Source organism: Gallinula chloropus, assembly GCF_964237585.1.
Source record: "Gallinula chloropus genome assembly, chromosome: 1".
Taxonomy (NCBI): Eukaryota; Metazoa; Chordata; class Aves; order Gruiformes; family Rallidae; genus Gallinula; species Gallinula chloropus.
The window spans coordinates 141,139,932-141,166,036 of NC_140085.1; the positions used below are offsets into that span (position 1 = coordinate 141,139,932).

Genomic DNA, 26,105 nt, shown 5'->3' on the forward strand with positions numbered 1-26,105 from the left:
TGCTGAAGCTTTACAGCACGCCTTAGGAGGGGGGATAATTATTGTCTGGGCTCGCTTCTTTTAAACTGGGAAGTTTCGTTTCTTCCTAGGTGTATACCCAGGTGATACTACTGCAAAGCTTTTTGTGGCAGGCAGCTTGGCATTGCTCTCTCTTTTTTGGACTCTGTGGAGCTTGTGGCCTTCTGTGTGAGATATACCAAGTGCAGAGAGAAAAGTAGTAACAAAACACAGTGATTAAATCACAAGTTTTCTCTTATATACCGTAGAGTTGCTGCTGCTCCTGCTGTTTGCTCCTCTGGGGTGCCTGCCAGTGGGGTCACCAGCGAGCCTGGGGCAAGAATTGCAGTGTTTGAGGTTTTTCCTCATCTGGCTAGAAGTCCATGTTGAAAGAGATGCTTCAGTTCTGCTCCTGCTGCAGAGGACTGGGACCAGTTGCAGTTAGGGAGTCACTTCTGTGTGGGGCAGGGAAAGGGAGCACACTGTGGCAGAGATTGATTGGTGTCTTTGTGGTTGTCCATCGCTGCTGGTGCCTCTACGAATGCACGTGGTGTTAGCCTGCGTGTGGCTTTTACTGCTTTGGGTTTTAGAGCTAAGGAGGAATACTTACCTTTTTGAAGTGTAAAAAGTCTTTTAAAATATTATTTATACAGCACTTACCAGCAAATGCTTTGTTAAATCTGGGTTGCATGAAACAATGATTATTTGGTAAATGAGCTTGAAAACACGTGAGTTGAGATTAGTTATGGACCCTGACTTTCTTTATAATCTCTGATAAATACCTGTGCCCTTTCTAACTCTGTCATTTTTATTTCTAAGTTGAGAGTGTCTCTTTAAATTGTCTTCTGTGGCTTTTCCAAGCTCTTCCACTGAGTCACTGCTAAAGCTGGGAATTGGCTCAGGACTCTTGACTCAGAGTCCCATGGCTGGACTAGTGGCGTTGTGTCCTTACCACGGGACTGCAGTTTCTTCCAGGGCTGAGCCTTCACTTTAGGCTGTTCAATATTTGATGTGGGTTGTGGTTTGTTATGGGTCTCAGGGTTTGGTGCTTTTATTGGATGGTGGGGTGTTCCCTTCCTTTTTTTTCTGGATCTTCAGATCCCTGGGGGAACAATTTTTCTTACTGGTTATCATGTTGTCACATCTTTATGATCATGTTTCTGTGGTAGCCATCTTATTTGGAACAAACTTAATTTTTCTGGAGTGTTAAATCTCCTGTGAAAATGTGAAGCTATATGTGAAACTTAATAATCCTTAAAAAATTAACTAGTGAAATTCCAGAAGTCTTCTGTTTCAATATCTTGATATTTTTAAATTAATCTCTTGCTTTTTAAATTACTTTTGTCTACCTTAACCCTGTTCTTTGACCCTATCATCGGTAAGAATGTGCATTACAACATAGAGCATTTCTGCCTGCCTCTGTAGTTCATAGTTTATTTTTGTTTGTGACCATCTAACTATACACAAGTATGTAGATCATGCTTACATGATACAGCCTGAAAAAAAATTAGCTCCCTTAAGAAAAAATAGAGCAGCAGTTAATCAGAAGGCATTTTTGACCATCACAGAGACTCTTCTTGTAGGTTTGGTGGAACCCAAGGTTTGCGAGGAGGTGAGGGTGCACACTGTGCTCACGTGTCCAGCAGTGCAGAGCCAGCAAGTTATTTTGACATTTGGTTCTGCACAGTCTCCCAATAACATTTGTTTTGGAGCAATCTGTTTGTTTAAATTCAAAACTCTGCTTAGTTTGGCTTATTAAAAAAGTTAATAAAATGCTTATTATAAAGATGCCCTTGATAGCATGCTGCAGCGTGCGCCTACAAGGAAGAACTGCCAGCTTGCTTATACTCTCTTAACTTCTTTATCTAAACAGCTCCAAGGCAATGGCCAAGCGTGACCTTGAATTTGCTATTCAGCATTTTAGGTTTTGGATATCCCCAAAATTTTCCTCCAGACTTCAGGCATCACCCACCTCCATTCCCTGTCAAAAAACCCGTTTGGTTTCAGTTTGTTCCCTACTGAAACATGATGAGGACGTGTCTCTGGCAGTTTATGTCCAGCAGGATGAGCACAAAGATGAGGATTCATTTAAAAATGAGCTTCTCAATTTTCAAGTCTTGCACCTTCTTCAGTGATGTGCCAAGCTGCTGATGAATTCCGTGCTGGCAGCGTTGCACCGTTAAGACAGTAACTGAAGGGTCAGCAGTGCTGAAGGTGGGACCCTAACAAAGGCCTGGAGCTCTGCAGTCACTGGCTTAACCCATCTCCAAGAGGTCATATGGTAGTGTGCCTCAGCACTCCTGTGCAGGGTAGCACATTGAATGCCAAACAAATGGTATAGAGAGGGGGTTGCTACTGGTTCTAGAGGTGGTATGCAATGTTTAATCTGATTTTTTTTTGTTTTTCTGATGTGCAACTTTACGGTCTCAGTTCTGGATCTGCAACAGCGCTTAAATTGCTTTGTAAGATGTGCTGAAATTTCCTCATAAACCACTGTCAGATTTGAAGGTGTGGGCTGTGGGGTTCAAAGGTTGTCCCTGCATTAGGAAGAAATACTTTCTCAGGTGTGGTTTCAAGCTATTTAAAGTAAAGCCTTTCAACCATGGTATCTCGATGTACACAAACATTCTATAGTAAAACAAGCTGTGTGATTATAAATACTGTATGTTATCATAATTATTATTAATCTTTTGCCTTGAACATATTTACAGGGCTTTCTTTCAACATTCTCCTCAAGTTTTCATCTTTATTTCTTTGTCTTCAACCTGGTAAAAAGTTCCACTTGGGAGAATGGAGGAAAAAACGTCTGGACTTTTAAACAAAAGAAAGCTTTTTTTTACATGGTCTTTATGTGGCTTTCCAAAAGCAAAAGGTATTTTACTCACCATCATCTTGCACCACAAGGAAGCTGCTGTCCAAGTACCCAAAACACACTCTTGTGCCTCTGTGGGCTGTGCCGGGGGAGACAGGCTGTGTGTTGAGGTGAGTGAGACTGAGTCTCACAGCTACTCTGCTGCCCAGCTTGACAAATTAGGCAATGGTTTGCTGTAGTGTCCTTTTCAAAATATGCTACTTTAACATTTTAAAAGAAAAAGAAGAAAGTAAAGACTACTAGGAAGCGTTTTCTCTGCTGTATCATGGCATCTGCTTTTCCACTGTTATGTTGCATTAACAGCAGTTGAACATCTCCTGGTCACTGGCTCTGCCAGTGCTCTGTGGGGTGAGTTCTGGGGCAGATTGAGGAAGTAAAAGCATCCCCTTCCTGGTCTGCTAGGTTGCTTTGGCTTTTATGATCAGGCCTTATGTTGCCACTTCTCTTTTAGTTTTAGTCAGCAGTACAGTCTGTCATTTCAAACAAACAAAAACCCCCCAAATATCTCAAAAGCAACAGAAATCCCCGACTGACTCAGGAAGCAGCAAAAGTGCTTTTAAAGAAACTTTTGCAGCATAAGGTGTCTGAGGAGTCTAAATGTTGGTGGGAAGGAGCATGAATTGTGGAGTAATTGTGGCTGAAGAGGATCTCTGGGAGGTAGTGTTGTCCAGCCCCCACAGCTCGGCTGGCTCATGGCCGTACTCACTTGAGTTTCGGTTGTCTGCAAGGGTGGGGATTACATGGCCTTTGTGGACAGCCTGTGCTGGTGCTAGGCCATGTCATTGTTTAAAAAACAAACCCAAACCTTATCTTTTTTTTTTTTTTTCTTCCTTCTGTGCATTGCAGCAAGTTTGCTGCTTTTGGTCTTGGTCACCATGTGCTTTTCGGAAGAGTCTGTCCCTCTCTTCTCTGTCTTCCTAGTAGTTAGCTGCAGGCAGCAGTAAGGTCTCTGCTGAGTTTCATTCGGGCTGAAAGGTGGTTATGGCAAACTGCATTGCACTGGGAGGGACCCTTAGTATTTGGTGCCTGGACCTTTACTGGGCATGAATAAGAAACCCCTACCTAAGCAGGATTTAGTTCACCAATCGATCCAGTTCACTGATTTGCAATTTGATTTACTGATTGAACAGTGACTGTGGATTGCAAATACCTCTGGTTCCTGCCAACTGCTGCCTGCTGAAGCTCCCTGAAACCTCTGGGCTGGTTCTTCAGCAGAGAATTAGGCTGGAAACCTCGCAGAGCTTGGCTCTGGTCAGGAATGGGTGCTTCTTGTTGTGTGTGCCTAATCCGAGTTGGTATTCTCACTTCAGTGACTTCTCAAACAAAATCAAAACTAAGCATGCTGCTTTAAATGATGTATTGTGCAGATTGGTGTTGACTATGGCTGAAGTCTAATGTTTTTTTAATATCAGTGGTGATTTACTTTAAAGGGAGGAAAAATATTCCCAGCTTTTTAATGCTTCATTTCCAGGAAGGTGTTCTTTGTGTACCAGTTGCATGATTGGCATTGTACAGGCAAGATGCTGGCATAAATCCTTTCTCTGCTCTAAGTGAGAGTGCAAGTCATGCATGCAGGGCATTAAGCATTAATTTTTGAGATTTTTTCCTTCCTGATAGTTTTTGAGCAGTGATGTAAACTTGCCCTTGCAACAGTTACCACAAATTGAAGTTGAAAGTAAAGCTGCTCTTAAATTTTGAAATATTTGTAGTCTGTTTCAAGCTTCTCTTTTTTTTCCTCTTGTGACAATTTTGCAGTGAAAGATAGTGCTGGACTAGTGATCCTAGAGGCCTCTCATTTTTGAAGAGGTAAAATGTCCTTAAGGAGTCAGATAAATATTTGCTCTTTTGATCTGGGTTCTTCATACCAGTGAGACCTTGTGGTACAGAAGTAATACCAAATTTGTGTGCTGATTCTTCTGTATCTGTTCTTATTCTTCAGTATCTATCACTGCCCTTGCTTCCAAATAAGCAACAGAGCTATACTGAACTTATGCTTGTGTTGAGAACCTAGAAGTCTAGAGTATCCCTTGAGGCTTGTCCATTGAGCAATTGCAGGTGTTTCTTTTCTGTTTTTGTTCTGCAGCTGCAACTCTGATGTTCTGGAAAAGGTTGAGATCAAGTATCCGCACAGTATTACAGAGGATATCCTGGCCTTCTGTAAGCACCTAATGGCAGGGCATTCTTTCTGATGCTGTATATCAGGCTGTCAGGCCTCTTGAAAAGCACTTGGGTTTTTACATTTTCTTGGGACCTTGGGGGCTGACTAAATAAATAAACTTTGTTAATGTTGCATAGTCAGGTGAGGTGGGATGTAGAAATCATCTAACAAGTACTCTAGCTTTCTAGTGTGTAAAAGACTTGATGTTCATTAGAAAACTGAAATTGCTTCCATGCAGTTTTCCATTAAGACTTTTTTTTTTGGAAAGGCATTAATTGCTTCAGGATTTCTGTAGCTCGCATCTGTCAAATATGTCCAGCTGACATATTTCACTTGAACGTTCAAAGCCTGTCACTTGGGGACTGTATGACAAATATAGTAGCATGTCTGTATCTTTTGTAAGCCTGGGGAACTTACCTTCTCTTAACTCATCGTGTGAACTACCAAGCAAGTGCCTAGAATTTTTTTTTTGCTGATGAAGTTGTCTGTGGAATTTGTGTGGCTTCCTTGGCCCCTTCTGTTTATTGTCACACCTACTTCCTTTCATGACTGAGACCCATGTAGCTTTAGCCAGTCACCTGAGCCTTGTCTTGACCAGTTGCTGCTGTTTCTCCTGGCCTCCTGCCTCCACACTGGACACCCTGATCCCAGACACATCCAAGTGTGGGACAGCAGCCTGGTTGCAGGGATCCAGAAGGTCCTAAAGTGATGCTCGGAGCAAAGGTCATCCAGACAATGTCGGAAAACAGTGTATTTCCCTGTAGCTGTGTTAGCTGGGCTGTGGGATGCTGAGAGTTAAAGGTTGTTTCACTTCAAACACTGGATATCAATTATAGATATCACTGGCACACTTTCAAAACTTGTTTTAAAACAACTGGTGTATTTTATCATGGGTGGAAAATGGCACGAGTGGATTACATCCCGTTGTATAACGCATCCTGTTCTCCAGTGCATCTTGCTAATGCAATAGCAGTGGGGAGTTCCTATCTGCTTTCACAGTGAATTCACTGAAGGACCATCTCTGAGCCTAAGAAGCTATTCCATCTGTTGGTATCCCCCTCTCTGTTCTTGGTGCAGCAGCAGCACGGATTTGGCTTTGTGCCGCTGCTTACACGTGAGCTCGTCAGTACGGTTTTCATCCTGGCTGCTGATTTACTACAGGATTTCTGGGCAACGCTGGTTAGATCAGTTTTGAGTCTTCCTGTTGCATTCTGTGAGCCTAGTGCTGGTGTTTCATGTGGCTGGGGTCTGGTGGAGAAGGAGGGGGCTGCAGCTGCAATTCTGCAGGGGCCTGGGATTTTTTTTTTGTGGTGTGTGGTAGAATATTTTTTCCTTTTCTCTTTTTTTTTTTTTTTTTTTTTTAATACCTCCTTTATTTGCTGGCTGTTACCTGTCAACTTTATTTACCAGCTGGGGAAACAGATCTATGGATGCAGAGTGAAGGTCATAGGGAGCAAAACCAGCACTGACTACTGACTTGCCAACAAAAGGGTCAAACATCCATCTTCATTTTGCAGTTGTCTGGAAGAAGGAATAAATTGCAGATCATCCTAAGGTGACAGGGAGCTTTTAGCATGTGGGTCCTTCCATTAGGTTGCAAATTGTTTTTTGCTGTTGCATTTATTTGCATCCCTTACAGAGTTTCTGGTTGGATTTTATCTAGGTTGGGTGAATAATTCTTATGTTTTGGAACCTCAGATGTCTTATGATTCCTCACTTTTGCCTTCACTTTTTCTTCTACACTTCACAAAACCAAAAGTATTGTTTCCATGTGTAGAATTACAGGGCAAATTATAGCTGTAAAACATCACTATTCCAGCTCCATTATGTCACATGTTTTCAGCAGTCATTGTCTGTCAGCAATGGTATATCTACCTGTCCTTGGGCAAGTGAAGTGTATTTCATGTGTCCTAGTGTGCTTGTGCAACTTGGGGCTTGCGAGTTAGAGGTGGGAATGAGGTGAGGAAGAAAAAGCATAAAATAGAGTATTTGCTTACTTTAGATAGACTTTATAAGTATACGGATTTTGATGTGCCCTGATGCTCAGGGCTTCTCCTCCTCTGCAGGAAACTGATAGTAATGGTTCACTGCAAAGCGTTTGTGATGCGCATATGCTTGTAGGCTCATGCATTATACCTTGGGCACCGTCTGAAACTAGGAAGCTAGGTATAGGAGTAGCAAATCAGCCTCATGGATTTTTAACTCTCTTCCAGGACTCATAGTTGGGGTGATCTTGAGATATGGGACTCCCTCTACCAGTGGCCACGACAAGCCCTTCAGCTGCTCACAGGAGGACAGACCATTCACAACCCTCCTGGTCAACGTCAGTGGAAAGTTCTTTGAATATACCCTCAAAGGGGAAATAAGCCCCGGGAAGATCCACAACGTGGAGCAAAATGACATGTTGAGAAAGGTGAGGGTAGGCTGTTTCTTGTGCTGGGTTTACTGTTTCTCCTTTATCTGTGCTTCCCTCCCTCCTCCATCACATTTGAATGCCAGGCAGTATCAAGTATCTGTATTCCCCAGAGCAAGAGCACTTCCATGCTTAATTCAAAAGCACCTTCTGTATTATATCACTGCCAGCAGAACTGTGCTCTGTTGTATGTACATAGTGCTTTCCCACAGTCCCTGGTTGCTGTTTGAAGACTTAATGTACATTTCCAATGTCTGTGGAATTCACAAAGACCAGCCAAACCAAAAAAGCCTGGTGCTGCCTTGTGTAATACAGTATAAGAAAAATTGTCTTTTCTTAGTGAGAAGTGATCACTTCTGAGGTGATTTTTGTTGGTGGTTGTTGTGGAGTTTTTTCCCCTAAGGTTTTTACTCTGTTGTCAGATAAGTTACTACTTGTATCCCTAAAATCCACCAAATGAGACAGTCTGATATTGGAAATTAATCTATTAACTGTTACTCAAATCTGCTGTTCTTGTTCTATTTGGTGTCAGGCGTTAACCACCTTCTTGTGTTTATCAAAGCTAGACTTTGAAGTATAGGATTGAGACTTTTAGTGATTTTAGGTTACAAACCCTACTTTCTGCTGACTACGAATAGAGTTCAGGTGGTGGTTTGTACGTAACCACCTGCTGCAGATATCTAAAGTGAGCTGAAATGAGCCTTCCTTTGGGAGCGTACACCTGTGTTTGTCCTCTAACCTGTGCTTAGAGGGGGTGAAGAGACCCTAGTTGGCATCACAGTGTGTGCACATCTTCTTCCATTTGGATTTTAAATGGTTTTTGTTCTTTACTCTAGTGTAGTCTATTGTGGATATCTGGAGCTTCCACTAAAATATGAGGAAGTGGTGGATGATCCCAGTTCCTGAAAACCAGTCTTGTGTCTGACCCGACTGGCTTATAATAACTGTGCAGGACCCAGTCACACACCAAAAAAAAACCCCAAAACCCAAAAAACTTAAATAGCATCTCATCTGCAAATATATGGATATAATTTAACACAGTAAGAAACATCTTTGGCATCTTTTCTATCAGTTTTTTTTAAAAAAAATTTAAAATGGGACTGTGTGTGGGAATGCTGCAAGACTGTCATTGGTGATGGCCATAGTGTCTCTTCTAGATGCTGTTTGCTGTAAAGTTGTGGCTTTTTATTGCAGCATATGTATAGAGCTGGCCCGTGTTTTGGAGGGTCAACTTAACCAGTTATTTGCTATTTCAATGACCAAAAATAGTAGTTGTCAGAAATTAAAGAGAAAAAAAGATTTAAAAATTTGTGTATGTCTGTTTTTAACTGAACTCTCACGTTTTATTTTTTAGGTGACATTTGACCCAGAAGTCTTTTTCAATATTCTGTTGCCTCCTATAATTTTTCATGCTGGCTATAGTCTGAAGAAAGTAAGTGTAATCAGTGTCTGGGGAGAAGAGCTGCCTTTTTCTTTCTTTGCTGTTTTTAAAAAAAAAATAATCCATGAGACTCATAATTTGTTCAGGAGTTGCTGTCTCTGTTTCAAGCATTTTTTTTTTTAATATTAGTAAGAAAAATCTAATTTCCTCCATAGATGGTTAGATCATATTAAGAGAAAATACATGTCCTTTTTACTATAAAACACATTAACCTCTATTTAATCTTGCTGATTTGTTTTCCTTTTGAATGTTGCCAGATGTTAGTCAACCTCATTTAAACTAAAATATGTTTTCTTATGAATTGTTTTGGTCCTTCTCAAATATCCAAAGTGCAGTAAATGATGCTGAGAAGTGGACCCAAATCTGAATGCTGGTGGGGATGTGCCAGATGTTGAATGGCAGAAGGGCCCAGAGTCTGCTGTCGCTTGAAGATACCATGAACTGGTGCTGGTTTTTAGTTCTGTAGCTAATGCTTACATCTCTTACGAAAATACCTCTGTGGAAAGCTTCCTGTCAATTAGTTCCATGTAGGATTTAAGACCTAGTGTTCAGATTTGATGTATTCACTTTATTGGACAGAATTTACATTGGAGTAACAGCAGCATTTCTTTGAAAGGGAGGGGCGTTTCTCTGTGCAGGTGCAAATGTAGTGGTGCGTGATGTATGTTTTTGAACAGGTGGTATAACTTCTTTTAAATAAGTATATAAACTTCTTTTTCCTATGCAGAGACACTTTTTCAGGAACCTGGGATCCATTTTGGCCTACGCCTTTTTAGGAACAGCAGTCTCTTGTTTCATTATTGGGTGAGTGAACTCTGTCATGTCATTCCCTTTCCGTGCTAAAGTTTTAAGTTGATAAAATGTCTGTTGAGCCATTCAGATTGCCTCAATTTTGTGATTTTCTTTGAGGATTTTATTTGTGTGTCCTGCAGATGTAATGCAAATGTAACTTTTGCTGAGATTTATCCAAATTCTAAACAGTGCTGTCCCTTGAAATCAGATTGTCAATTTTGAATCACTCGACAAGCCCGCTGTACTTGAGCAGTGCTGAGTTTCTGGTGTAATGGTCTGGTCCAAACCTTGTTAGACTCTTACTGGAACTGACTTTTACTTGAGTTACGTAGTAGGATTTTAGTTATCACTCCTTGAGACGTTCCTTACAATGCCCACAGGTGCCTGTGTGCATGCTTGCTCGCTCTCTCTGTGTATGTGTATATATGTGTGTGTGTGTATATATACACACATTTGCACTCAGTTAGAGATAGCTAGTCATGTGGGCTCACTTGCATACAATTTCTCATGCTGCTGATACTGCTGTATCTGGTGCATGGACATTCTGAAACACAGAAATCCGTAATTGTGTAGGTGACCTTGGTTTATGTCTCAAAGAATTCCCCTAAAGGAATAGCCTTGGAAATATCTCTCTAGTTCAGAGCTTTTGGTCTATGTCCTGCATTAGGATAAGCAGTACTGAGGAGAATTTTGAGCAGGGAAATGTTCCCTTTGCTGGAAAAAGGAAGCAACCTGTAGATCCTGTGTAGCAGTGTGAACAGATTTCATGCTTTGCTTACCAGTTTTCAACGATATCTTCTGGATTGTATATCACTTGAGTCAGTCCATAGGGAAAAGCCAAAAATTAGTTTTGAGAGCTTAAACTGTGCCAGTGTCCCACAGAGCTGTAGCATAACCAAGCTGCTTGAAATAGTGTTGCCTGTGCTTTTCCTTTGCCTGCCTGAAATGCACCAACTTGTTTGACCTGAACTGTTTTATCCTCTTTCTCTTCAGGAATCTCATGTATGGGGTTGTGAAACTAATGAAGCTGGTGGGTCAGCTCTCTGATAAATTCTATTATACAGACTGCCTCCTCTTTGGAGCAATAATATCTGCCACTGATCCAGGTAGCTTGCTGAACATTTTTCTTTTTTTTTCTTTTTTAAATAACCTTCCAAAATAACCCTATTGCCAGGATTGTTGGCTGCAGAGCATGAAGATATTAACAGCACTCTATCTTCAGATACTTTACGCTAGTACCTCTGATCTTCTCTGAAATGCATGCAGATTGAGTGTTGTGAAACCTGTTTGCTCTCGGTTTGGTGCTGGACTGTTATGACATGATGGTATGCTTGGGGGAAAATGTAACTTTCCTGTTCAAATACTGCAAATATATTTCTCCCAGTAGGCTTTTTGTGTAGCTTGCATCAAGCTTGGGACTGCCAAAAAACTTAGTTATTATGTTGTCTGGATAGCAGGACCACCTCCTTTAGCTGTGTTGCTTGGGACATTAGATAACATAAGGGCAATATTTGGGACTTTTGGGCACTTTAAGTTCTTTTTTTTTTTTTTTCCTCCTTCAAATGAAGTTCATGTTTTGTAAGTTTAAGCAGAAGAATGCCTTTCTGGCAAAGTATGATTCTATGATCCTTCAAAGTCCTGCGGGCTCACAGAGGTGTCTGTGCTTGACAGGTTGGTGGGGAGAGCTGGTGTGTTGGGTGCTGGGGAGGGAGTGATGAAGTGTGAAGCTTGATATTTAAAACAGCCTTTTTTTTTTTATTTTTTTGGGGGGGTGCTCAGTTGTGATTTCTGCAAAAATGGGAAGTAACTCCTGTGATTGAGCTGGGCTCTGAACAGCTGCTGGTTGCACAAAACTTATGCAAACAGTCACCATGTAATTTTTTTGAAGCTCTATGGGAATATATTCAAGATCAGGGCCTTTAATCTCAGGCTGAAGTCTCTTGAAAGGATGGTTATAAATATTTAGTAGTCTTGCACTTTTCATGTCCTGTGCAAATGCAGGCATGTCCTTATGCTTTGAGGAATGCTTAGGACTATTAGCACTATTTTATAGTGGCTGAAACGACAGAGATCAATCCCACACGGCCTTGGAAAGTAGCAAGAGCTGCACAAGGTTTTGTTGACTTCTTTACATGGAATGCCTTCTGTGGTCAACATCACAGCTTTGGTAGGAGTGCTTTGTCTGCCCCATGCCTCTCCATTGTGGGGGGCTTTCCTATAAACACTGTACAGGTCGATGGGAGGACAACAGAGCCACCTCCTAAAGGAGCTGCTTTAAAACAGATGGTGGAATTGCTTACCCATAGATAAACTGGTCTGCCTCTCAGTTTAATTTTGATCCTGTCCTTAATTTCCTGGGTTTTGTCGCTGTAGTCAGACTGGAGAGGCTGCTCTGTCAGCGCACGCAGCCCTGAAGTCAGCCAGCGTGGTGTTTCTCTTCTCTCCTCTTTCTGCAGTTACCGTGCTGGCAATATTTAATGAGCTGCATGCTGATGTGGATCTCTATGCCCTGCTGTTTGGGGAGAGCGTGTTGAATGACGCTGTTGCCATCGTGTTATCTTCGTAAGTAGCTACCCGAGTTCCTACTCCGATATTACTTGATTGATTTGGGTGTTTGTCTAAAATAAATGCTTTTTCAGAGAAGTATTCTTTTGAATTTAAATGGATTGTCTTGAACTGAATTAATAGCACAGGCATTTGCCAAGCTCCCTTTGTGTATGTATAGCTAGAGAGGCAAAATTGCCTTCAGTATGGGGTTGTTTCTGCTGCTGCTCACATATTACATAATAAAAACTTTCTTATGCCACCTCTAACTTCTCATTATTTTCCTCTCTCTTTCTAGATCTATCGTTGCCTACCAGCCAACAGGTGAAAACACCCATGCTTTTGATGCAGCGGCGTTTTTCAAGTCGGTTGGTGTCTTTCTGGGAATATTCAGTGGTTCTTTCATGATGGGAGCAGTGACGGGGGTCGTGACAGCTCTGATATCCTTTTTCACATTCAGCTCTTCTAGGCTAGGTGCCACATTTGGGCATGAAGTGCTCTCCTGTTTCCAACTATAGCAAAATTGCCTTTACCTTGTTTTAATCTGAATACGAAGACGTGATGAGTAGTCTGTTGTCTACAGAAAGACCTTTAGGTACCCACAAAAATCACCTTTCCACAATATAACTGTGGCCACAGGAGTTTTAGTGAAGTTGCTACAAGCCAAGGGGAGACTCTAATGTTTTAAAGTTTAGTGTCTTTTTTAGGAAATTGGAAAAAAAAAGAAAAGCTTTCAAGCCTGACAACCTTTTAACCTGTCTCGTGTGGTAACTGGTGTTTCATTCTATCTTCAGCAAAATCATTAATAGCTATTTCTGACCCCATGGGTTCTTTCTGAGAGTCCTGCATTTAACCTTTCTGCTGGAAGTCTGATATCATCTGTTTTGGATAAGACTGTATCTCTACCAGAGTTAACATTGTAGCAGTGCTGTGCGCTTTGCATGCACCTGTCCTCCCCTCTTAAAGCTTACTGCTGCTATTCAGTTAGAGTGCAGAAGAGCTCAGCATCTTCTCTGTGTGGATTTTGTTTTGGGCTCAGGCAGGAGACCTTAACCCTTACCTGCTCCAGAAACCATGATGCATCTTCAGGAGAAAATAGGAATCACTTGATTTTAGACTGACTAGTATAATCATATTTATGCACATCCCATACACAAGGTTGCTTTGGCCTGCCTAGACTTCTGAAAACTGACCTTAAAGGGCTAAAATGTGATGTTTTATTCGGTAATCATTAACCTATGACCCTTCCTATTAAGGAATAATGTCTGAACTGTGTCTCGTTATATGCACGCTGTGAGGATCTGTCTAATACATGTCTGCAGGACACAAAGCCTTCAGATACAAGGGGGAAGATGTGCTGTCAGTGCTTAATGTTCAGTCTTCCAGTTCTGCTCTTCTGCAGACCGTGTGTCCCAGGACTGTGATTTTTTTTCCTCTGGCTTTTAGGCTACCAGGCATCCATGGCTCTGGCTGATCCAATGCTGCTGCTGCTGTGGGTTTTGGCTTGCTGCTTGGCTACTAATTACAGCTGGAATGCATTCAGGTCCACTTTGTAAAATCACACTCCTGAAGCTGCAGTTTGTTCTTGCTGCTTCTAATGCTTGTGCTCAGGAGGGTGCTGTGAGGCTGGGAGGGGAGCAGGCTGTTTGAGAAGACAAGCTCTGTGGGGTTTTTTGGAGGCATGGAGGTGGTGTTTGTTCTGTGGTTTTGGGGCAGTTTTGTTAAGGTTTAGAGTTTTTTTCCTTTATTTAAACAACCGACCACAATGCTTAAATTGCTGCTCATTTGTACAGTTTTAACTACTTTGTTTTGGAATAGCACTTAATGCTGTGCAGTACTGCAGAAGCAAGCAGTAAGCTTGCATTTTCTTGTCATAGCTGACCAGAACCCATAACTTAAGTCATGAATTAAGCTAACAGGCTTATTCCTGTGGCTGTGAAGTACTTACAACTGTACCTCTGAGCGGTGCTATCCGTTGCCCTTTGAAGACAGGCAGAATACTTAGTTTCCAAATATGATGCAGATAACACAGGAGGGCTTGTTCTGGCTCTCAGCGAGCTGTCTTGACCTCTCTATTTGTGGTTATTTTTATAACAGTTAAGGTCCTTGTACTGCTTTGTGTTTTCTTTCTACATTGCACAGTCTGTGTGATTGCAGTGAACTGAAGCAGAAGGCTCTAAGGAGTAAAGAAAGTTAAGAAAACAGAGATGATAATTTAATTTGAATTAACACTTCTATTTGGTCAGTTGAATGAAATAACAAAACCTTTTTCCATATGTTTATCTTGCCTTTGTCTTCCTCCAAGATGATGAGCACAGGTTTTCATTTCAGATTTAACTATAAAAACAGCAAGGGTGATAAAGAATTTGATTCACAAAGCTGCCAGAAAAGACTGGAAATGAGGAATTGGTTCTGATAAGGGCCCTTGCCTAACTTCAGGGGAAACAAGGTTGAACCTCTGCCTCCCACATGGAGTGACTGTGCCTGTCCAGTTTCCTCAGCAGCCATAATGGCCTTTTTTGAGCCAGGCACTGGGATGAACTTGTGGTGGGATTATCTGAGTGTTCTGTGGGAAGACAGGTTCTAATTGTTGCTAGGGTGGATGTTGCTGCGTCAGAAGCATGATCTTAGAAAACATGCCGGGGGGGGGGGGGGGGGGGGGGCAGGGGGGAGGGGCACAGAAATTCAGCTGAGTGTAACAGAACATCCTCAGAGGTTTGAGAGGTGGTTTATGTGGAGAAGTGGTTGTATGGAGAATTAACAGCTGTTGAAAAACTGCCAAGTTTCCTATTTGGTGTAATGCCAACTATCATGGAGAACAATATATTGTTTTTATGATGGTTTGGGCTTTTGTGTTGAGGGTTATCTTCTGACAAGGCAGGGGTTGCTGAGGTTGTGGCTGGAGCACGTGCTGCTGAGACCTTGGCATTCTCCACATTGGCAGAAGACACCAACAAGAAGTAGGTATGTGTAGAGAGAGGTGGCTGGCCTCAGGATTGATTCATCCTAACCAGGCTGCCACTGAAGTGCTGCCAGCTGTTTGCCTCTGGTGTTACTGCTTGTGGCTTGCTGTGAACGTGCTATTCTGTGATAAAGCCCGCAGGAGGGTGCTTCCACTGAGCCTTCTGGTCTGAGCGCTGCTCGCAGGAGGCTGTGCTGTGAGCCCCAGACCCCCCAGAACCTGTGAATTTCCTTGTGAAAGGCAGTGCTGCTCATTGCTTACAGCATCCCTACCCCACGCTGAGCCATGCCTCCCCAAGCAGCGGCGCTGCCGTTGGATTTAGATTGTGCAGTGCTGCAGAGAGCCCAGGACCAGGCTGTGCTACACATGGAGAGTGGCAGTTGGATGACGGTGCAGCCTTGATGTGACCCCTGAGGTACCGATTGGCTTCATGTGAGCAGGGGAGACTGCTACTCACTGTCCTCCAGCTTGGCTTTCAGAGAAGGTTGTGCCAGTTGTCAGCTTTCAGGAAGACCTGGGATCCCTCTGCAGCCCCTGCACAATTTCTTTCTGTGTAGTGGAGTTGCCCATCGCTGCCTGTGCCTCAGGTGCAGTGAGCTGTTGAGTGTTTACCTGCTGCCAGAGTAGCAATGAAGGAAAAAAATTAATTACTCCATAAATATGTGAACAACTATTTTTGTAGCATGTGAAGAGCTGTATTTAAGACCACTGAAATCTGTTCCACTTCTTCAGGACTCATATGAACTGCAAATTCAGTGTGTGTGTTTGACACACTGCAAGTTTTGCTCTCATCTGGAAGATCAACTTGGGCTTTTCTTCCTATTGAAAGACCGAGCTGCGCCAATTGAGTTGGCTTTTACTCTATAACACGTCAACCCAAGGAGAGAAAGTATATTTTGTCATAGGTAAGGTATCTGTTTTCCCTCAGAAGCTCAGAAGTAGCCATGCTTTTTGAAAAATTGTCAACAAATGTGAGCAAAACCCCTCTGATCGTTCTACTACTTCTTAGGGTTACTGTGGTCAAGAGCAGACCTATGAATTAAATGCTTCTGAGTGTGTTTTATGTGTTATTTAAAGGGGGGGGGGGAACCTTTATCTGAGAGGAGGGACACCAAACAAAAACAAAAAAACAAAGCAACCAAAAACTGAAGACACTATCTAAAAGGAGCACCAGGTATATATATCCCATCCCTGCTGGCAGGGAAAGAAACGTGGCATAGAGTTCAGATGTTACCTCAGAGAGGGGGAGCCACAGCTGTGCCACATGTTCTTAGCAAAAGCATCCAAAACTCGTGACAGTTGCTAGGGTGGACCTTGGTTCTGAAGCTTATCTTGATGTGACATAATTGATGTTTTTTCAGCATTGAAAGTGTTTTGTTCTCAGACTAGCATTGGTTATTAGCACATAAATGTGTTTCTCAGAAATGCTGGGTACAGGGAAGCCAAAGGACCTGTGGGCTTGTATTTTTGATGACCTTAACAAACGACTTAACGTGACGAAGTTTACGAAGTTGCACTGCTTCCCCCTGCTGGAAACGGCTCTCTTCTTCTTGATGTCCTGGAGCACTTTCTTGCTTGCAGAAGCTTGTGGATTTACTGGTGAGTTGTTGGGATTCAAGCATACGGAGACAGTCCTGTCTGTCTTAGCAGCGCTTTTTCCACTTGCTCATTGAAACCACCTGATGAGAAACGTGATGCTGGTGCTTTAAGGGTTTTTTCCCCCTGTGTTCTGTATGATTCCATCAGAGTTGTGGCTTTCAAAAGCACTGGTGTGGTTTGCCTGCCTGAACCTCTGAACTCAGTTGAAAATAAGCCTCGTAAGATCTTGAGGTGAAGGATGCTGCATAGATTTAATAGAACTCGTGAAGGGTAAAACGTGCTGAGCTGAGACTGTGAGCAGGCTGATCTTACATGTGATTGATTGTGTTCCCAGGCGTGGTGGCTGTCCTCTTCTGTGGGATCACCCAGGCACATTACACCTACAATAACTTGTCCGTTGAATCGAGGAGTCGCACCAAGCAGGCAAGGCCGTCTTTCACCTTTTGAACACTGCATTGCTGTAATATTCTCTGTACTGTGTTTTTTGCAAAGCAGCTTTCTTGCTTGGCCATTAACATGTGACTCTCTCTTTCTCCCTAGCTCTTTGAGGTGTTGCACTTCCTGGCGGAGAACTTCATATTTTCTTATATGGGCTTGGCACTGTTTACTTTCCAGAAACACATATTCAGCCCAGTTTTCATCATTGGAGCTTTTGTATCCTTTTTTGCTGTGTGTGAGCTTTTGTTATGTGCCTGGAAACATGTAGTGTCCCTTGGCTTTACCAAGCAGAGGATGGCAGCTGGCTTGAGTTTTTCTCCTGTCTTGCAGGCAGAAGAATTTTGGGAACAATCTTTGATTACCCCTTACATCAAATCCCTAAGGTCTCTGTGCCACGCAGTTGTTGGCTCTGCACCAGAGCAAATGCTGGAAGTCATATAACTTCAATAGATAAGTAAAAGAATGTGCTTTATTGTATGACTTGACAAACATTGCTGGCTGTCAATAGCCCTGTTCTTGTATTTGAACTCCGAGGGCTTAGAAAGGATCCATTTTTCTTTTCCAATGGTTCCTTGATGAAAACAAACTTCTAGTAAATGATGATTATGGGCAGGTATCTTTGAGCAATGCCCCAAAGGTAGAGGTCAAGTTCAGTGCCTCAGTGTCATTGACAAAATCCTAGTTGTTCTTCCTATGATGGCTTATGATGTCAGAGTTCTGCAGGCCTTGAAAGGGCTGCTACAAAAGTTGTCTGGAATAATTGCATGAAGCTTTTTATACAAAGTAATAATAAAAATCTTATTTCCCTAGAGACATAACTTCCTGCAGGCAGTTGTCCTGCTAAACCACAACAGCAGGATTGCTTTACTTTAGCTGTGGCAACACCCCAGTGGTGCCTAAAACTCTTACACAGTTTTATTTCTTTTCTGTTCTAGAGTCGTTTTGTTCTTCTAATGTTGTTATCCCAAATGATCAGTGTTTGGTGAGCTGGTTGTGTTGGTGTCTTACAAGATCTCAGCCCATCACTCCAGTTTGTCCCAGAGTGTTCCTTAGACCGGTGGAGGGTTTATTCAGCTTTCTGCTCCTTTGCTGGAACAACTGGATGTTTTACACCACAGTAAGGGAGGGAAGGAGCTTACCACCTACCGTCACGAATTTCTGCAGTACTCTTACTGCTCTCTTGGAAATTCATTCTAGTGCTGACAAGTGGTTTTTTTTGATTTATCATCTTAGTAACTTTGTGTTCCTACATGCTTGCCAACCAGCAGGATGTTTTGCCTCTGCAGGAACCATAATGGAGTGGCCACTTGCTGGTCTTCTGTTGGTTTTCCTTCTGTATGTAAGACTGGCTTTCTATTTGTCTGAAACCCATCATCAAATGATCATTGGTTTAAAGTGTGAATTTTTAAGTCTTTGTTTGCACAACTGGTAATTTAAATACTAGGTATAATTTCACTGTACACAAAAAATTTGGTTGTTAGTTACAATTTGCATTCTGTGCAGTGAGTTCTGTATGTCCCTAGTTGGTCAAAGTCTGTTTTATGTGGAGGTAAGAACAACACTTCATGTTATAACTTCTCACTTAAACAAAAGCTTCAGGTTAGAGCCAGGTACCTTAGAGTGCATAAATTGGGGGAGTTAAATCCTTAACCCTTAGCTGTGAACAGATTGCAATCTTTTTGGGCAGAGCTGCACACATCTACCCTCTCTCCTTCTTGCTGAATCTGGGTAGGAGACATAAGATCAGCTGGAACTTTCAGCATATGATGATGTTTTCAGGTAAATTGAAGCGTTTGGTAAAGAATCTTATTCTTTAACTCATAAGCAACTTACAGCACTACCTTCTGCTTTTGTAGTCCACACCCTGAATAGAAGACTTGATGATTACTGTAGTGTCTCATCATGTATCTTCCAAACTTTACAGATAGTGTGTCACGTCTGGAAAGAGTGGTGTCTTGAAATGCCAGTGGCTGGCAGTAAGCAGTTACCTTGTGTTGGGAACAGACTATTTGCATTTGAAGTGTGTCTGAAAGGGATGGGGGAATTGGGATATATCTCTTCCAGAAGTCTAATTCTAGCTGATCTGATGTACATGTAGTGCAGAAACAGGTATCTGATGAGAAAATCAAGGTCTGTTTATGGGTGCCCTCTCTCTCAGCTGGAGAAAGCAAGGTATTTGACTTAAGCTCTCTTATGATTTGTGTCACACAGATAACTGTTTACATTTTCATTTAAAGCAAATCATAGACTGTGTTTCTAAATGTTTATGTCCTCAAGAAGTGCCAGGGATCCCCCTGTACATGATAGGGTGCAAAGAAAAGGGAGCCAGGCTATTTCCAGTGGTGCCCAGTGGCAGGCCCAAAGGCAGTGGGCACAACCTGAAACACGGGAGGTTCACTCTGAGTGTCGGGAAACACTTTTTACTGTGTCCAAATGCTGGCACAGATTGTCCAGAGAAATTTTAGCATCTCCATCCTTGGAGATACTCAAAAGCCATCTGAATGTGATGTTGGGCAACCTACTCCACTGCCTGAGCAGGAGTTGGATCACATGACCTCTAGAAGTCTCTTCCATTTTAAACTGTCCCGTCATTCCCAGATGATCAAATGCCATGACTTGTCCTTGCTAGTGGAATTTCATAATCAAAAGCAGGGGAGAGAGATGGAATATAGTCTGCCTGTGAAAATCATCTAAACTAGGATATTTTCCTAGCTGATAACAACTTCATATCAAGCACTCACACTTCAGTTACAGAATCAACTGGATGCAGGGAGCTGCTTGAGTTCCTGAATATGTTTTGCTGGTGTCCATGTGTTTGTTTCTGAATTTCTTTCCTGTTAGTTTCTGGAAATATTTATATCTTTTTCTTAACACTTGTGGTTTCTGTAAGTTACAGAAAACTATCAGGGAAAATTATGTCCTAAATTATCTCAGGGCATCATTTAACTGGGAAACTGAGGGAATTAAAAGTTGCCAGAACCCAGCGCTCTCTGCCTTTCACTTTGTGCCTGAGTGGCAGGGAGTGGGCAAGGAAAGATGCTGTAGTATCAACAGGTGCAGTTGCACTTCTCAAGCTCTCTTGTTTCATTCTTTCACGTAGGTCTCAGGGGTGCCATGGCATTTGCTCTGGCTATACGAGATACTGCTACCTACTCACATCAAATGATGTTCTCAACAACTCTTCTCATCGTCTTTTTCACTGTGTGGATTGTCGGTGGAGGTACAACTCCTATGCTGTCATGGCTGAACATCAGGTCAGTAAGCAACCATATGCTGGGGAAACTTCACTGTGCTAATCTGGAATAGTCCTCCAGAACTTGTTTCATGCTTGTTAGAGGTGATCTGTGTATTGAGAATGTTGTTTTATAGAGGAAGATGCTGCTGATGACTGGTAAAGAAAATGTGCAAGAAGCTGCTGGGATTCAGCTTGAAGGTCTCTGATGCTCTGTGTTGTAGGTATCTAGGTCTTTGTCAGCCCAGCAGGATGTGGAAATGTTGCCTGATGCAGCAGCCCCTATACTGAAAAGAAAGAATTAGCCTGTCTAGTCCCATGTACATTTCTGTTCCTATTATACCAGACACTTCCCTGTATTCTGGCTCCTGGTAATGGCCCTGTTTTGATTTTCAAGTGAAATAGTTCATAGTGGGTGGAGCTAAACTGAATGCACTTTAAACACCTATCCAAGCAAACCTGATGTTACCTAAAGAACTGGGATAATGGCATCTTGCTAGTCTTCTGGATGTATTTCCTCCTGTTTTGAGAATGCATGAAAATGGTAAGTGGCATAATTTTGTAGCCATTTGTAAATCCTGTCCAGTATCTGGTACTTTAGGGCTGTGAGTACATTGACATTTGGGGATAGCTTAACATCTACTAAGCTAGTTCAGTTCATGAGCCTGGCTGATGAGTTGCCTCTGAAGGGAGAAAGAACTCACACTTTATCCATTCCAGGCTTGCCCTTCAGGTAGACTGTATTTGCAAAAATCCTTCATGTGGCCAATGAGGCAGAACAACTGGAAAGGCCATGCCAGAAGACAGTTGTGTAAACTGTAGTTCAAAGTGTGTAACTGCAGGGGTTTTTGAGATTTAGAACCATAGAATGCATTGGGTTGGAAGGGACCTTTTAAAGGCCATCTAGTCCAACTCTCCTGCATTAAGCAGGGACATCTTCACTAGATCAGGTTGCTCAGAGCTTCATCAAGCCTGACCTGGAATGCTTCTAGGAAAGGGACCTCCACCACCTCTCGGGGCAACCTGTGCCAGTGTCTCACCACCCTCATAGTGAAGAACTTCTTTCTCATGTCTAATCTAAACTTACCCTGCTTGAGGCTTTAAAACCATTGACCCTCATTCTACTGCTACATGCCCTTAGAAACAGTCTCTCCCCAGCTTTCCTGTAGGTCCCCTTCATATACTGGAAGGACACAATATGGTCTCCCATGAGTCTTCTCTTCTTCAGGCTGAACAAGCCCAACTCTCTCAGCCTGTCTTTGTAGGAGAGGTGTTCCAGCCTTCTGATCATCCTCGTGGCCCTCCTCTGGACCCCTCTCCAAGAGGTCCATGTCCCCCTTGTCTTGAGGGCTCCAGAGCTGGACGCAGTACTCCAGGTGGTGTTTCAACAGAGCGGAGTAGAGGGGCAGAATCACTTCCCTTGACCTGCTGGCCACACTTACTGTGGTGCAGCCCAGAAAGCCAATCACATCCTGGGCTGCAGAGGCACATTTACCCACACTTTCTAGTAAGTGGTAATTATAAACTGCCTCTTCTTTGGCGTGGTTGATGGAAAATAAATGGTTAACTTTCCTTATGAAGGAAGGATGTCATGTAAGCAAGGGAACTCTACGTAGGAAGTGTGTTGAGGAACTGCAAGGTCTGCATACAGCTGCGCTGATAGGCACTTCTCTGTTAATAACCAACTGCACTTTTTCAGACTGCATGAAATCAGATTTGTGCCAGGAGGTGGCAGCCGTGTCCACCTGATGGAGGATTAGACTCTTCATGCTGGTTAAGTAAGGAAGTATCGAGTCCTTTCTGCTGGAAAGCAAGAAGTCCTATCTGGCCTTACAGATTTAAGAAAGGGATGGATTAGTTTTCCAGCTGAATTTTAAAAATATGCTATCCCTTTCTATCCAGTTGAAGAGGTAGGCAGGAGGAGGTGAAGATGAGGTGTTATCCCAGTCCCTCCCTCAGCATCACAGTGTATAGAGCTGATGTGGTACTGAGGCTGTGTGGTAGGAATGTCTCCCTGAGGTGGCTTGGGATGCTTTCAGAGTCCTGGCACCTGCCTGTTAGTTTATGTTGCAAGAAGTTGGAAATAAGCAGTGCTGCCCTACAAGTTCCAATTTTGTTCAATGTCTTTATCAATGACCTGGATGAAGGGATGGAATGTTCCCTCAGTAAGTTAGCTGATGACACTAAGCAACACTAAGCTGGGAGGATGTGTCAATCTGCCTGAGGGTAGGTAGGCTGAGATGGGCTGAGACCAATGGGATGAGGTTCAACAAGGGCAAGTGCAGAGTCCTGCGCTTGGGACGTAACAACCCTGTGCAGCGCTACAGGCTTGGGGAAGAGGGGATAGAAAGCTGCCTGGCATAGAAGGACCTGGGGATGTTGGTTGACTGCTGACTGAGTATGGGCCAGCAGTGTGCCCAGGTGGCCAAGAAGGCCAATGGCACCTTGGCTTGTATCAGAAACAGTGTGGCCAGTAGGTCCAGGGAAGTGATTATACCCCCGTACTCAGCACTGGTGAGGTCACACCTCGAGTACTGTGTTCAGTTTTTGGGTCCCTCACCATAAGACAGACGTTGAGGCCCTGGAAACGTGTCCAGAGACAGGGAACCAGGCTGGTGAAAGGGCTGGAGAAAAAACCTTATGAGGAGCAGCTGAGGGAACTAGGAATGTTTAGCCTGGAGAAGAGGAGGCTGAGGGGGTGACCTTATTGCCACCCACAGTTGCCTGAAAGGATGTTGTAGAAAAGTGGTCTACAAACCAAGTGGCAGTTGATAGGATGAGGGGAAATGGCCTCAAGCTGCGCCAGGGCAGGTTCAGATTAGATGTAAGGAGAAAGTTCTTCACTGAAAGGGTTATCAGGCACTGGAACAGGCTGCCCAGGGAGGTGGTTGAGTCGCTGACCTTGGATATATTTAAAAGACAGGTCAACAAGGTGCTCAGGGATATGGTTTAGTATAGGACAGCTGCAGTTGGACTCAATCTCAAAGGTCTTTTCCAACCTAGTGATTCTGTGAAGATTATTTAGCAGAACATAAGTTAAAAGATTAAGTGAATGAGGGGATGTAGAAAGCTAATGCCTCTTGTGTGTTGGACTTAAATGCCAGGAGTTGTGTGGACTCCCAAAGGGCCAGCTGTCATGTAAAGTTCACAACTCCATAGTAATAGCAATACACGCTTTGTTCTTGACTTCTGGTGGTGCCACCTCTCCTGTGATGGATAGAGAGGCCAATGTGAAAATAGAGGTTTGGTAAAGTAAAAAGCAGTATAAGGAGGAAAATAGGACAAAATGCCCTCTGACTCTCCTTGCTCTGTTTGGAATGTCTCAAGTCAATCAGAAGAGTGGGTTTCTTTCCAAATTGGGGATGTCACTGGTGTACCAGGGTCCACTGCTCAGGCTTAAGCGTCTAGCCAAGCAGAGGACCAGTATGGGCTGTAGCAAAGACTGAACTTCAGTTTACTGCTTAACTGGTTGGGAAAGTGAGGTTGTGATGGCAAAATCCAAGTGAAAAATAATGGGATATTTAGATGGTTTTGGCTTCTGCCACTTGACGCTGAGCAAGTTAAAAATGAATGCCAGAAGCGTGAGTTAAAGCTGGGATGTGTTTGAGTTTCTTGGCTGCCCATCAGAGACACGTATCCAAGCACGCAAGTCGTAAGCAGTCTTGCTTTGCTAGCAGTAGCTTATTTTTGCCTAGGAACTAAAGCCTGATTTGGATATTAAAAAGACAGTCTTCTCCTTTGAGACTAAAACAAAGAAACAATTTCCCGCATGAGGTTTTAACAACTTCAGCAAACTCAAGAGCTCTGTAAATCAATACCACTGGCAAAGTTCCTCTTTTGAGAAAAGTAGCTGACTTACCATGTCATTTATCTGTCACAGGAACAATGTGAAGTCCCAGCATTTGCACTGCAACGTAATGGCTTTTTCCATTTATCACCAGAGGTTACTGACCCAGTTCTTTTCACGTCAAGTGAAGCAATGCAGAGACTAATGCCTTCCTTTCCTACATAAGCTGCTCCAAATGAGGAAGGTTGTGTTTATTTTAAGGAACTAATTTCTGTTATACTTAGCAACCTTTTCCTAAACCTTAAAGCATTATATTAGCCAATTTCAAGAATTCAAAGTATCTTTCTACCATAAAAGTTAAAAGCTGCACAGACAACGTCAACTTAGGTATTTACTGCCTTATGTCTGACTTAGAAAACTCAAACAAGGTATTTGCAATGTAGTGATTTTTAATTTTTTTTTCCTTATGTGAACAAACTTAGAAAGAAATCTGGAAACACCAACTGTGGTATAGCTGCCACCCGAACTACTTTGCTGTTCGGGATGGTGGTAAAACCAACAGCTTGGTGGCAGTCTCAGGCTGTATTTCCTTGTCTTACCCAGGGTGGTCCAACAATAAAACGTGCATTTCCTAAATACAGTGTTTCTGTGTGCTGTGACAGCAGGAGGCAAGCACTGATGCTGGGATCCAGCCCTGTCTTATGTTCTGGACCAGAGTAGGGGATGTCTGACAGGATGTTGCATCCTTTCATTTTACAGCCCCTTTCTGTTATTCTACAACTCGGATCCTTCTCTCCATTGCTTTCTACCTGCTCTCTGCTGCCCTTGAAGACAAGGGCACTGGTGCTGTCCCTTGCCCTCTGTTGTGGGCTTTTACCTTTTACTGTATCTTTCTCCACTGTTTTCTCTAGTCATCTTTCCCAGACTAGTTTCTCCTGTCTTCCTCTTCCTTTCACAATCTCTAGTTTCTCATCAATCTTGAATCTCTCTTCACGGAGGTTCACTGTAGCCTCCAAACCTCTAGCCTCACCCCTCTGGTTTTTTCCCATGGTAGGAAAGAGATTGTGTCCCTTTTTGGATGCCTGCAAGTAAGGTTGGGAGATGCTTCCTCATCTCTGTTCTCGTGCTCTGAAATGTAGCAATTTATGCCAGAGACACAAAGTGTGGGGAAGGCCCAGACCCTGTAGGAGCTGGGTTCAATTTGATCTCAGGAGCCACATTGGGTGATGTAGGTTTAACTGCCAAGCTCTGTCAAGCCTCAGCAGGCAGTTTCAGGAGTCATTATCTTGGTTAGATCAAAAAAAGAAGTGCCTAAGGCACCCTGAACCTACCTGAAACAACTTCTACTTCCAAGGTTGGGTTTGCTTTTTGTGATGTTTTATTATTTATGGTTTTTTAAAACATGGTGGTGGGAATTATTTTCTTCCTCAGCCATCTTCTGAGAAACAGCTGAACTCTTCCAAAATAGCTAAAATTTTCCAAAAAACGTTACACAAAGACATCTGGGAAAACTTCAGTACTCTTTGCCTCTGAAGTAATCTTTGCCTCTAACTTGGCAAAGATACAGCAATGAGCAAGAAGTTGTAGAAGGGAAGTTATTGAGCAGTTTCTGATGGCTTGTTTTTGCTGTGTGTGTGGAGCTGTCTCGGTGTTGGCCTTTTGGAGCACAGCACTTTGACCTGGAGAGTATGTTGATACAGGAGAAGAGCTGTTGAATCCCAAATCCAAAACAAATCTATCCAAAGTCTGGTATTCACCTCGGCCTTCAAGGATGAGATGAGTGCATGCCCCTCATAGCGCAGGCCACGGCCTTAAATATTTGGTTTATCAAGATGTGATGTGCACACCTGCTCTTTGCAAAGCACGGCCT

The 26,105-nt window shown here is 42.9% G+C and overlaps 1 protein-coding gene across 1 annotated transcript in view; it reads left to right on the plus strand.

Annotated features, from left to right (window-relative positions):
* Positions 1-26,105, plus strand: part of SLC9A7 (solute carrier family 9 member A7) — a gene marked incomplete at its 5' end in the record, with an annotated part of 72,837 nt that overhangs the window by 25,361 nt on the left and 21,371 nt on the right. Inside the window, 11 exons of the mRNA XM_084279534.1 lie at positions 7,241-7,440; positions 8,795-8,872; positions 9,609-9,685; positions 10,667-10,779; positions 12,130-12,235; positions 12,516-12,657; positions 16,673-16,778; positions 17,113-17,201; positions 17,319-17,432; positions 18,884-18,995; positions 20,317-20,470. Coding sequence (XP_084135660.1) covers positions 7,241-7,440; positions 8,795-8,872; positions 9,609-9,685; positions 10,667-10,779; positions 12,130-12,235; positions 12,516-12,657; positions 16,673-16,778; positions 17,113-17,201; positions 17,319-17,432; positions 18,884-18,995; positions 20,317-20,470 — 1,291 coding nt within the window. The remainder of the gene's footprint in view (positions 1-7,240; positions 7,441-8,794; positions 8,873-9,608; positions 9,686-10,666; positions 10,780-12,129; positions 12,236-12,515; positions 12,658-16,672; positions 16,779-17,112; positions 17,202-17,318; positions 17,433-18,883; positions 18,996-20,316; positions 20,471-26,105) is intronic.